Source organism: Taurulus bubalis (assembly GCF_910589615.1).
Source record: "Taurulus bubalis genome assembly, chromosome: 10".
Taxonomy (NCBI): Eukaryota; Metazoa; Chordata; class Actinopteri; order Perciformes; family Cottidae; genus Taurulus; species Taurulus bubalis.
Window position 1 is genome coordinate 17,544,833 of NC_136598.1, and position 14,023 is coordinate 17,558,855.

The 14,023-nt window shown below is 41.4% G+C and overlaps 1 protein-coding gene across 4 annotated transcripts in view; it reads right to left on the reverse strand.

Moving 5' to 3' along the window:
- Positions 1-14,023, reverse strand: part of dync2h1 (dynein cytoplasmic 2 heavy chain 1) — a gene marked incomplete at its 5' end in the record, with an annotated part of 94,928 nt that overhangs the window by 41,331 nt on the left and 39,574 nt on the right. For 2 of the 4 annotated variants that reach the window (XM_079225194.1, XM_079225192.1), the window contains 13 exons: positions 1,572-1,715; positions 2,822-2,956; positions 3,954-4,073; positions 4,325-4,488; positions 5,133-5,256; positions 6,828-6,926; positions 7,415-7,435; positions 8,267-8,376; positions 9,195-9,336; positions 10,391-10,517; positions 11,291-11,377; positions 12,083-12,204; positions 12,370-12,493. In XM_079225194.1, the coding sequence (XP_079081320.1) occupies positions 1,572-1,715; positions 2,822-2,956; positions 3,954-4,073; positions 4,325-4,488; positions 5,133-5,256; positions 6,828-6,926; positions 7,415-7,435; positions 8,267-8,376; positions 9,195-9,336; positions 10,391-10,517; positions 11,291-11,377; positions 12,083-12,204; positions 12,370-12,493 (1,519 nt within the window). The remainder of the gene's footprint in view (positions 1-1,571; positions 1,716-2,821; positions 2,957-3,953; positions 4,074-4,324; positions 4,489-5,132; positions 5,257-6,827; positions 6,927-7,414; positions 7,436-8,266; positions 8,377-9,194; positions 9,337-10,390; positions 10,518-11,290; positions 11,378-12,082; positions 12,205-12,369; positions 12,494-14,023) is intronic. The other 2 variants (XM_079225195.1, XM_079225193.1) reach the window with 1 other exon arrangement.

Sequence of the window (14,023 nt, forward strand, 5' to 3'; positions counted from 1 at the left end):
TTTGTGTTTACAGTACCTGAGCATAGACGTTGTGTGTGGGGGTCTGCTAAATACTTTGTGTGTGTGTGAACTAAAAAGAGGACTGTTCAGTGTGTCATGTCAGACATGAGGTTAAGAATCTCTTCTAGATCTCGGGAACCATCTGCAGCTCATAGCAAATAAAACGTTCTCATTCAATACAACAAAACAACTAAAAGATACAAAGGGAGAGAGTATTCTGAGCACAATCACTGAATGTGTCCACAAGCCCCACACACACACACGCACATGCACACGCACACACACACACACACACACACACACACACACACACACACACACACACACACACACACACACACACACACACGTAACAGTGGTGACCAGCTGCTGCCTGGTGACATTCTTGGATGACAGCACTGGCTCTAACAACCCACACAGGATTTGAGGAATTAGTGCTCAATCTCTCAACCCAATTTCTGTGTGTGTGCGTGTGCGTGTGTGTGTGTGTGTTTGTATACACTCTGGTTATCTGACAGTGTTTAGGGCTCAGATGGAGAACAGCAGTGTGATAGATAGTCTCTGATGCTCTCCAGCTGCACAGGTTAGACTGAGATAAACTCACTGAAAACAAAAGAGATGAAATAAATCAAGCTGACCTGAACTGAAATAAAATCTATCGAAATAAAGTAAATGGAGTTAAGCTCAGTTGATCAAAAATAAACTGCAACTGAAAAAGTGCCCATGTAAATGCACTGCCTGCATTCATATGTACCACATTCATATCTACCACTACTTCTATAAACTACACAATTAACATTGTAGATTAATAATACTATATGAGTTAATGTCTATATTTTGGGGGAAATTACTGTGCCAGACGAAGAACAAATCTGGCACATAACCCCCTGTAAAATTGCTGTTTTTGTACGTAATTAATAATCAATAAGAAGGTAAAAACAAAGCTGTAACGTATTTATTTGTGAGCTTCAGAGGTGCTGTTTCCAGTCTTTATGCAAAGCCATGCTAAGCTAACCAGCTGTAGGCTTACTTAAAAAAGTGCATAATATAAGCTTGGGATACTTTTCTTTTGGACTAATAAAGCAATAATGGCAGATATGGCCCCATGAGTTAAGACAACAAACTCGTACGCTGTAACATTGTATTTCATCAAATATACGAACAGAATTGCAGTTTAAGCTTGAAGCAGATTTTAGGAAAAGAGCCTTGTTATTTTAGACAATTTGCCATAAAATGTGATAATGAAGAGTTGACTTTCAAAATCAATGAACAGCTTCTCCTACTGTGGGACCGGGTCCCGCACAAGCTTTATTGTGGGTGTGGTTCCCATTATGTCCTGATTGTCAAACGGTAATGAGTTTAGGTGAAAGCCTACTTTTATATGTGCATACATGTGCAAGTATTTTTTGGTTATCAATTGAATTATTGATTCATTAGTTTACTCTAGCTACATTAAGTTGTTCAGTTCAGGGGCACTTTTTTTTTTGAACGATTTTGCCAAATAAACATGTGAACACACTGCTGTGCTGGATGGAAAAGGAAGCACGATAAGAGTTGTGTCAACTAGTCACCTTCTTGGCCTGAAGAGCCCTTTGGAAGAGGCGCAGAAAAGATGCAAGGCTGAAACGGTACATGTTGTTGATCTTTGACAGGTCTGTGATGACGAAATACATCTTGCTGGCACTCTCTGCAAGAGGCAGGTAGGCATCCCGCTCCTACAAAAAAAGGTAGAAGTGAAAAGAGAAACAGAGAAAAAGACACCAAGAAGCAACAGAAAAAGAACCAGAAAGTCACAAAAGGCGAGTGAAAGAGAAGACAACATGATGTATGATGAGACAGGAGGGGGGAGAAGGAAAAGAGGTTCATTTGTGATAAATAAATAAAAACAACTAAGGGAAAATGACTAAAACTGTTCTTGTATAACACTGCGCCCTAGAGGATGATTGTGTAATGAATCCACAGTCACTCTTTGATGGTGCAACTATGTAATCTGATATTTTTACAAACTGCAGCTGTGAGTCTGTTTATCTGGAGACCACTCAAATGAGCTGACATCTTTTTGCCCAAATACTGGATAACACCTCATATTTGTAAGCCAAAAACAGTTAAATCTAGTATTCAGGATTGTTCAAGATATTTCACAAAAGTGGAGTCATCTTATGTTTGCAGACTGAGAATAAATTAAATATTACATTCTGTCTGAATCTCTCTCTCTCTCTCTCTCTCTCTCTCTCTCTCTCTCTCTCTCTCTCTCTCTCTCTCTCTCTCTCTCTCGCGGGAAGCCGCGAAACGTATTTTATCACCTAAAATAAATCGGTATCATTTTAAATGTATGCTATATTTTTTATATTTTCCATCGAGGAACTGAACTGTCAGTGAGACGTATCTATATTGTATTTGTCAATGGGGTCTTGAGGCTTTGAAGAGAGCTGTTCAGTTCCCCGTTGTAGGAAATTTCTGTCTAACGGCAAGATAAAGTGGGTAAAATATTTTAAGTATAGCGTAAACTCAAACAGATACCGTTTTTTTTTAGGTAAGCCTTTCTTTTAGGTGGCTAAAATATATTTTACTGCTTCCTCCGTGCACAGCAGTACATTGCTTTTCTCCCGTGTCAGTAATCGTGCCTGCCTCTCCAAACTGGGGGCCTGCCAACCGCCATCTACTGTAGGTAATACACTGAATATTGATAAGTACCTCATACAACTCCACTTCAAATAATCCGAGCTATCCCATTAAACAGTGGTGCAGTGAGGTAAGCCATGAACAGTTTTCCATGGCTTTTTTTCAGATTATGTGTGCATGTGTGCCTGAGGTACAGTACCTGGTCCAGCGACACCTGCAGCTGGTGTGATTCCAACAGTGACTTCTGGATCAGGGCACTGCTTGCCTTGGTCTGGTTCAGACTGTCTATCAGCTCCCTGTTCTCAAGAATATTACCCTGAGATGTAGCCAGGGTCTGACACAGGAAAAAGAGACAAATGGACGGACAGGTACAAACAAAAGATAAGACAAGGATTAGACAGGGTCAGAAAGGGAGTAATTAAGAAGAAGTAAGAGAGAGTACGTTCTATCGTATCTGTCAATTGGCTGAAATCTGTCTGATCTGAAAGTTGCAGGAGAAAGAGTTGTTGTTTCATAATAGTCTTTTTTTATATGTATTCATCTTTTTAGGCTTGACTCGCCCACTTCATCCAGTGCGATCTATTCTCTCAACAAACTGATAGAAATTAGTAAAATAAATTCAAATAAAATATATGAGAAAGCAGTGGAGCATAGAAATGTCAAGTTGAATATCCTCCCACAATTTTGTAATATAATTACATGTCTCGTACCACTGAAGCACTAACATCCTACTCTTAGCACTATCTATGTGTATATGTATCCACATTTCCCTGACATTGTGTGTATAAAAAAAATGTATCATTAGGCTGAGTGTCTATGTGTAAAAATATCCATCGACTGTGTCTGTATGTGTTTGCTAGTAAAGTGCAGGGAGCCCCCTTCAGTATTTGACAGTAACAATCTGTTTGACGTTTTCTCATTACTGTGGACGTAAAATTACCCAACACCTGCTGACACATTGCCCTGTCCAGGTTTGAAGTGCATGAATAATTGAAAAGAAATGCAATACAATAAATGTTTTGGTTTTCTACCAACATTCCTACGGTAGACCTCTGATTAAGGTGGCTGGGTGGTGCAAATCACATCCTTGTTGCACCTTAGAAACTCCCCCTGCTTGGTCTAAACATGTTATCATTCTATCTCTTACAGCCTCATCAAACCAACAGTCATCACTACGGTACATAATTCTGCTTTAGTAGGTACAAATGGTAGACATACTGTAGAATAAATAATACAGTATAGGGTGCTACCCCAGAAAAGCTCTATTAGTACTCCAACACGTCAAATTCTCCTCTATTGTCTCAGTGTATGCTGTATGTCTGCATGTGTACCTCTAACAGAGAATCTTCCAACTGAGCCAGCTGTATCTTTTTGTCTTCCTCTTGTTGCAGCAGTCTTGTTTTTTCAGTCTCCAATTCTGGCTTCTCCTGCTGGATGGTCAAGGCTAGCAGCTATAACACACACACACACACACACACACACACACACACACACACACACACACACACACACACACACACACACACACACACACACACACACACACACACACACACACACACACACACACACACACACGCACAAATTGGCAAGTGGACTTAAGAGTATGACTGCAGGAAGACAGACAGTATGACTACAACGTACGTGCTCTGGATATACACTGTATTATTACACAGCATTATCTGTGGGTTACATGGACTACCTGTCCTCGCAAGCCTGCCCTGGTGGTCGTGAAGTTGACCTCTGTAACCACAGAAACGGCATCAGGGGGGATGAAGGGATTGGGATTCCGTGTTGCCAGAAAGAGCCGGAAGTCCTCATTATAGTCAATGACCTTGTCTCCTATCTGAACCACATATCTAGGACCTGGATGTGTCGAAGTTGGACAAAAAGAAAAAGAGAGTCTCTGTTAACTACATATACTGTATCATACAAGACGGTAACTTTGTCCTCAGTGTCCACTTTGAATCCAACTTCACCTTTTTACACTTAGAAATATGGGTTCCAAAAGGGTTCGCCCTGAACATGCTGAGGTTCTACCCACAAGCAAGCAAGAACCCTTATTTGAAGAAAGGGTTTTGCAAAGATTGTTGAAGGCATGGGTGTTAAACGATCCCCCGAGCACACACACCCATAAAAATTGTGATAGTGAACCATGATTGTGGTTGACGGTTGTACTACACCACATAAGCCCCGGCCTTTTAGGAGCCTCATGTGGGCCCTGGGTGGGTTCTAGATGAAACCCGTTGAATATAAATGAGTGATATACATATCCACAATTTGAAAGTTCTTCAGGCACACATCATAGTTGTTAATTAAACCCGAGTAGATAACATCAAGGTGCACTCATTAACAACATTCACATTGAGGCAATATGCCTGGAAATAGGATTTCACTACAGTGTAGAAAAGTGTCCGTCAGACAGAGGCAACCAGGGGTTGGGTTTGCATAATCAATCATTTTCACCACACCATTTTGCATAAATGTGGTATTTCTGAGTGTGTGTATACCCTGCGCTATGAGGTCCCTCCTCAGCAGTGGGTAGAGCACAGGTTCAACTCCATCCACCTCTTGGATGATAAGGGTTTTTCCAAACCTGACCGCCAGTTCAAGGGATGTCATAAAGTTACTATCCTATAGAGAAGCACACAATTGAAAGAATATCTTAAATTGCAATATTGGTTGGTAACACAGTACTCTGTAACAAATCAGAGCAATATCATTATCATCCCTAAAAACAATTAAAAAAAATGAATAAGTATTTATTTTTTTACTGTTCTTTTTGCTTTACTGAAAATCTGGGTTTTAATAAAGATACAAAGAATAATAACTATGTTAATACAGACACGTATATACACATACACACAAACAAACATTCATATATATATATATATATATATATATATATATATATATATATATATATATATATATATATATATATATATATATATATATACATACATGCACGTGCACAGACATTTTGGGGGGCAGGTGCTCAAACCAAAAAAAGGGCACCCATCGCCAAAATTATTTATGAAATTAAAAATAATAATAATAAATAAATAAATAAAAGTCACAGCAGTATATTTTAACTTATATATTTATTTGTGTTAACAAACTAACTCAAATTATCAAATTGAATAAATAAATGAATAACAGGCAACGTTTCCTCTCCTGACCAGGCTCAACAGTAGGTAAAGGAATGTTGAGAGCCTCTGCCTTCTCTGACGCACCATGAAATATCTCGGCAAACTTCTCCTCAGACCTCAATGCTTATTGTGTGAATTACACCATCAATTAGCTTGTAGGCTGTGGAGTGGTCCAGGCTTTCTTCTTGCAAAGCGTTTGATGCAAGAGCAGTGACTTCAAATGCTGGGGTGCTGATTTCCATGCAGAGGATGAATGCGAAGTTAATCGCATTTTTGTAAATTTTTTCTAGCTGTGAATTCTCGTGACATTTATAGACATAAATTCAACATACTTTCGAAATTGTCCAAACGGCATTTATACAACAACACAATGAAGATGCCTGCCTATATATCTCTCCCTCTCTCTCTTCATTAAACATGACAAACGTCAGTAAACAGCTGGACAAGAATTTGAAATCATGGATTTCGTGAGTTATTTGTTTGTTAATTTTTTTAGGAAACGTCGGACCAGTTGCGACGTAATGTTTTCAACAGCGCTAATGTTGTGGTTAATTTATCACCAAAAAACGTAGGGGATTGCACAAACAACATCATTACCTGCTGCGGGTCAGAGCAGAAGTAGGCTGCACCCGTTTGCCGCTCAGCACTGCATGAGCACTACGTGGAGGAGGAGGGAGGGGCGTGGTGGGGGCGTGGTGGGGGCGCGGTGGGGGCGCGGTGGGGGCGCGGTGGGGGTGCGGTGGGGGCGCGGTGGGGGCTTGTGAGCGCCGCGGAGCATGTCGCGGCGTAATTCTCACAAGAACTCAAATAAATGCCCCGTCAGATATCAAAACACATTTGGGGGGAATTGATGACAGAAAGAGTCATTTTTATTCTTAAATACTGATGAATGAAGAAAAAATTGGGCTCCAGCAGAAGGGGCACTTTTCTCATTCAGGGCAAAAGGGCTGGTGCTTGAGCACCACTAGGGGTCTATCTGTGCACGTGCCTGCATACATACACACATATATATACATATACATGATGACAGTATGATTCTGTGTGTGGCTTTACCTGTTGGTTGATCACCTCTAGTCTGTGCTGTTGAAGATGTGTGCGTAGCCACTCTGTAGCTCGAGATGATGGGTCAATCAGGAAAGGACAGGCAACACTCTGAGGATAGAAACATGACGAAGAACTGTTTGTTGTTTCGGGATATTTTTACTTAGAAAGAGGCCCAGTTACTGAGAAAAAGGAGGTGTGTGTGCATGTAGTTCAGTTCGGTCTCCCTGCTGTCATGCTTATCGACTAGCGCCACTCCTATGCAGACAAAAGAATGAAGACCACCACCCTCTTTTCATCCTGTGCTCTTCCATTTCACGGTCTCTTGCTCAAGTATTCTCTTTCTCAAACCTATATATATATACATATTCTATATATATATATATATATATATATATATATATTCTATATATATACACATATATGTATATATATATATATATATATATATATATATATATATATATATATAAACAAATAAGTATATATGGCAATATTCAGAAACTTGTAAAGGCAGAGGCCGTGAAAAAAACGAACAGAGAGTGCGAGTACGAAACAAAATGCGAGCTAAAAGGATGAATGATGGAACAACTTCTTACCTGCAACTTGAACGCATTGATCTGAAGGCAGCAATGGTAACAAGACAGAATACAGACAAATGGAGGACAGATGAATGGCAAGGCAAGGCCACAAGGGCAAAGGCAACATTATTGATGTGACTAATAATATAGAGATTGGCTGTTACAAGTAAATGCTGTAATTATATTGTACTTTAACGATAATTTATTCTGTACATATATTGTATTTCTTTAAGCATAGAATATTTGTGAACTAATATAAAAATATTACTCAAATAAGTTTAACTTAAACAAAGTGGGAAGAGAAAGAGATATAAATTGGTGATTGAAATGCGTTAAAGGCACAAGATCCGAGATTGTGAGCAATATGTTTGCCTCTCATCGGCGAGCCTGTGGCTCATAGCTAACTGTGCTAACAGTGCAAACTAACGTGAACGTGCTGACAGAGATAACAGTGTTTAACTAAGGGGGAACCTGAGGGAAGGTGACATGCTTCCTCAACAACGCTGTCGGTCAGGGCGGTAATGTCAGCTGTAACCGCGTGACAGCAGTGGCCGTGAGCTACCCAGTGGGGCATGCTCACATGCACAAACATGCACTAATAGCATGTGCTTCCGGCAGGCTACGTCAACAAAGCAACGAGAGCTTGGATTTCAACACACACAGAGCGAGAGCTACTTCCTTTCTCCACAGGTAGACATTACTCTCCTCCAGCAAATAGTAGTTAGAAGCTATATCAATGTTCAGAATGTTAAATACAGTTCGCTTAATAGCATAGATCCTTCTGTGACAAAGCAGAATTGTAATCAAGGGAATTAAAACAAAAGTAGGGAGATTAACGCAATTTGGCAGACAGGAAAATTGATGTCTAACCTGTAGTATGACAAGTGCATTCTCCATGGAGAGGTCGTCAGATGGTAGGCCTTGACTCTTCCAGATCAACTGCTCACTCTCCGAGCACAGGAATGACCGCAAGTCAAACTCTGATAAAAACCCACACAACACAAATGCACATGCTTATTTGTTGCTTAAATATTTTCTCACTGAAAACAGTGTTGGTAATTTCATTCAAACCACAGATATTGCAGTTACTAACAACAGGTACAACATCATCAATGGTACCTTACTTATTTTATTACTCAACAAATGATCTTGACAACCAATTTGCCAGGAAGGCATTCGATGGACAACGATTTAGAAGTAATAGGGGGTCAAGTGGATGACTCAGCTGTTTAAGATGTACATGCTGAGGCCCTCTGGAAAATAAGTTGCCAAGCAGAATGATATGGTCAGAGCTATTAATGAGACACAAATTAATGCTGAAAGAAAAGCACACATTTTACAGGTTAATTTGTGAGGATGGAATATTAATACCAGAATAGAACAGCTGCTAAATTAAGGTAGCAATGCTTGGCATTTGACAAGTAAAATCCAGAGAGTGCTAAAAACAGGGTTATTAAATACTGTAATCCTAAATGAGTGAGTGTGTTTTCATGCAAGTACTTGTTAGGTTACTCACATGACTGAAAATGATACTGTTTTGGACTGGGATGAAGACAAAAACATCAACATGACTGTGAAGTTAGGTAGTTAATTTGGTGTAAATACTAGACTCGGAGTGGTTACTAGTTAAAGGGCGATCAAGCAAGTTTATCACTCTCCACTATAAGAATGATTTATCAGTACATATTCAGTAGTCAGAATTGTGCCATGCGTGTGGGTAACAGTGTGTTTGTGTCAGCTGTTTAGCACAGGCGTTGGCAAATGTTGGAGCCTCAAGTATTAGAAGTAGTCTATTTACTCTGTAGTCCAGATTGAGCCATCCATGTCTCTTGACAGTGTCTTCTACGGTCTTCAGGAGCTGCAGACAGATAGGTGATGAAGGCTGCAGCAAGCATCGCCCTCATAGGGAGCGTATCCAACTCAATCTTTATCTCGGACATCTAAGAGAAAGAGAGACAGGCAGGTAATTAGAGTGGAAATAGTAAGAAAAGAGAACAACAAGAGAGGTAAAGGCACAGCAAGGACTGGGAGGAATCAGAGGGAAGAATGTAAAGAAATGTAGAGAAGAAAAAGAGAACGCTCCGCAACTTGACCCACGGGGGTTTAGGATGTGACTCCTAATTCCCTCCTCCAAAATGATGAACTGTAAAACTCTACACCCCAAATCAAAAATCTCTACACTGAAAGTTACCAACAAACACAGTCACACACTTGTATGATTTATGTTCATGTGAAATTACTTCTGTAAGTTCTATGTTGAGCAGGATTCCTTTGAGACCAATAACACGGCAGGAGATAATAAATGCATATGCTTCGCAAACTATGCACCTGTTTTAATTGTCAAGCCTGATGGCTACTTAATGCCCACATATCTTCGGCTGCAGATTTTCAGGACCATGTAATCTCTGGTCTACTGTAGCAATACGGTCAACTATCCTGCCACATTCCACTCAAAACATGCATCTATTTCTGCACCATGTTGTACTTGTGAACCCCTCTCTCTATGTGGTTCTCCCTTCCCTTGAAACACTCACATTCACATATAGCGAAACCACAGCTACTGCATAGTGTGCAAAAGCGTTACGGATGAAGTGTGTTTGTGTGAGTATATGGAAATACGTGAGTAGAGAGTAAACTGGCTCTTTGGTGCGGGCCTTGAGGGAGGCAGTGAGTGTGAGGGTGTGTGTGTCAGGAAGAGATTGAGTGTTTTAATTAAGGTGCAGACAGATGCTGCAGAGAGGAGTAAAAACAGCCAGAAGGGACCTAAGACAGCAGGATACATCCCTCTGTCACACACACACACACACACACACACACACACACACACACACACACACACACACACACACACACACACACACACACACACACACACACACACACACACACACACACCTCCTGTTGCTCTTACATGTTAAATGAGCCCCATTCTTAATAAATGTCTATGACCTCCTACACCAATACACACGCCAACGAACTCATACATCAAACTACCTGTGCGTTCCACCGCGTGTGTTCTCCATCCAGTTGTGATATGAGCTGCTGTGCAGCAGTGATCGTGTCCTGAGCTTTTGTCACCTCAGCCTCCAACTTAGCTGCCTCTGTAGTATGGCACTGAAACCTGAGGAAAGAGTGAGGAGGAGGAAAAGAGACCAGTAAGTAGGTATATGTGTTTGATGTGGGATGTATCAGACTGACATTCTGATATGCATTTAATCTACCAAAGATAGATCGAATAGATTGAATACATATAATCATTTCACTGATGTATAAATCATTTGTAGCTCCTTCCATGCCGTTAAAATGGTAGAATAGAAATCTGTATATATGCCATGAAATCTGACAGACAATATATTAAGAGTTGAGGGGAGAGGAGGTGCCAAGATACTATGGAAGGAGAAGAGAGGAATAGCAAGAAATCTTTAAGTTCAACTCGCACATTTAAGAAATGACTGTACGAACAAGGAAGGATAAGAAGATAAATGTCGGTTGGAGAAAGCAAAAGTTGAAGATCTTGGAGTTGTAGTGTGAACTATGAACTGGTAAGTAGTGTGACTGGCCAATGTCCAGCCTACAGAAAATGGAAAAGCCCATCAGGCATTATTAGGGCCTGAGCCCATTTTTAGCCTTTTAAACTCTGTACTTTAACAAACTGCTCCTTTAAATTTACTCAGATTGATTGCACATATTTGCATTTTCATGCAACATTGTTGTCATGGTGGCACAAAAAGCTGCATCAGTTATGATGTGACATCTGCTTTTCACCACAGCTTGAAAGTACATTTTGCTGGTTTATTAAAAGAAAATTATAAGACACATTTATGACAAGGTAACCACCATAAGATTGTGTCACAAAGGATGGAAGAATAGATGGAAAGTTGGAGGGAGGCATACTTCTCTTTCAACTCGTTGACTTTGGCTCCAACAGAGTTGAGCTGCACCTCCAGCTTATTCTTCTTACCCTCTGTTTTTCTTAGGTTTCTGGACACACACACACACACACACACACACACACACACACACACACACACACACACACACACACACACACACACACACACACACACACACAGTGTCAAGAGTTTCTATCTAACTCGTTAAATGTATGTATACTTTTTGTGCATAAAAGAGCATGAGAATATTTTCACATCTTACTGTAAATTAAGAATTATTTTGAATGAAGTTTGTTTTACGATGAGTAAACGAGATCATTAAGCCGGTCTTAGTTTGGTGGAAGAGAGGAACTTGAGTTCAGAAGGTGTGCAGTTGTATTTTGGGGTTTAGGTGTAAAAACATTTCCTTTATTGATTTTTGTGAGCCGTAAAAAAATCGCCACTCCCACACAACAATCGCATCCTGGTAAAGGTAGGTACAGTTGGCACGGCTACGCAGCAGGAGAGATTAGCTTTCTCTGTCAATATAACACGCTCTGGAGAATGTATTACTTTAGTGGACTACATTTACCATCAACAGCGATTAGACATCCAAATACATTTTCTCTTGAAGAATTAATGGAATATCAAAATACTATTTTTCTGCTGATTATCCAATCAATTAGTCAACTAATCGTTACAACTCTCTTCCAGTGCTGTATCTTTGTGTGTGTGTGTGTGTGTGTGTGTGTGTGTGTGTGTGTGTGTGTGTGTGTGTGTGTGTGTGTGTGTGTGTGTGTGTGTGTGTTCTTACTCCAGTAGTCCAGACTGCTCTCTCTCCAGTGGTCCTATCCTCTCTAGGACGTGGGAGTATTGGACATTAGCTTTGACCCAGGCAGCCAGGGGAGCAGCTGCTGCACTTGCACGCTTTGCATTCTGACCACAACAACAACAACAACAGTATTACAAGTCATAAACAACTCAGTTATAACAACAGCCACAATACCATCTTCAGCCAACCAAACAATCAACAAGGGGTTCACAACATCCACCAACCATTCATGAATTATTATTATTATTCTGCTATTGTGGCTAGCTGACCTTGGGATCGAACGAGGCCTTGTTCCTGTTGAGCAGCTCTTCCACACTCTGGCGAATATCAGGGGAGATGTTCCTCGCCTCAAATGTGGTTATGTCCTCCCTCACACCACGCTTCGCCAGAAAACTACAGAAAAAAAAAATATATAAGGAAGAGAGGACTAGACATGAGCAGGAGAGAAATAAAGCAAATACATGTTGTGTGTGATAGTCTGATGTTACATGTCCATTGACCATTCGAGAGGGAGAGAAATTAAAGTGACTTTTTCTCCAGAAAATTAAGACATTTATGTTAATCCAAGCCTAAAATTAGGAACCGTAAAGTTCTTTCATCTCTAATTAGCCAAAAACAGTTGCAATTTATTCTCTTTGTTACTAATGAAGAGTCCCCCCTATACTTTCCCTCCCTCCCTCCCACACACACACACACAAACCACACTCTCTTTGTTACTTGCAGTGCTCAGAGCGGAGTCTGCTCACCCAGTTAACACAAGTCATTAGTAGGGCAGAATTATTTTCGTCTGTCTGATCCCCTCTAAAGTTGCCCACGGTCAGATGAGTGACGAGTACCAAAAGTTCATTTTAAATCAGAATTGATAAACAAATCAATCCTCCAATGAATCACCGTCTTAACGTGGCAGAGGGGTTTGTGTATCCCAGTGACCCGGAAAGCTGTGTTGACGACAATAGCGCCTGGAAGGGTCTCCCAAGGCAAAGTGGTCTCAGAGGAGGGGCCCGACTAAGAGGGATTCACTGACCCGTGATAAATCGGCTGGAAACGAGTTGTCGCGCCTCGCCCAGAAAATAGAAACCGGGGCCCCCTTCTGGAGCCAGACCTGGGAGGGGAGCTTGCCAGCGAGCATCTGGTGGCCGGGCCTTGGCACATGAGGCCCGGCCACCATGAGCTGGGCATCAGGCAAGGGCAGAGACCTAGGTGTGACGACCCCTGGCATCGCAGACTAGCTCTAGAGACCTGGAATGTCACCCCTATCCAGTCTACATATGTTTTGTGGACTTGAAGAAGGTCTACGAACGTGTCCCTCAGGTAGACCTTTGGGGGGTATTGTGGAAAAACGGTGGATTGCACCCAAGGGGTTGTGAGTGAGTCACTGCTCCAAGGGAGTTCAAGTATTTTGGGGTCTTGTTCACGAGTGAGGGTAAAACGGAGCGTAAGATGGACAGGCGGTTCGATGCAGCATCTTCAGTGCTGCAGGCGTTGTACTACTAGGCCATTGTGGTGAAGCGGGAGCTGAGCCGGAAGGCAAAGCTCTTGATTTACCAGTCTGTCTATGTCCCGACCCGCACCTATGGTCATGAGCTTTGGTTTGTGACCAAATGAATGAAAGAATCGTGGATACAAGCTGCCAAAATGAGCTTCCTTCGTAGGGTGGCCGGACTCAGCCTTAGATACAGTATAGGGTGAGGAGCTCAGACATCGGGAGGACATCGGAGATTAGCCTGCTCTTTCGCGTCGAAAGGGGCCAGCCAAGGTGGTTCGGGCATCTGATGAGGATGCCACCCAGACGTCTACCTTTAGAGGTTTTCTAGGCACGTTCAACTGGTAAGAGGCCCCAGGCTAGGCCCAGAACACGCTGGAGGGATTACATATCTCGTCTGGCCTGGGAACGCCTCAGGGTTTCCCAGGAGGAGCTTGGAA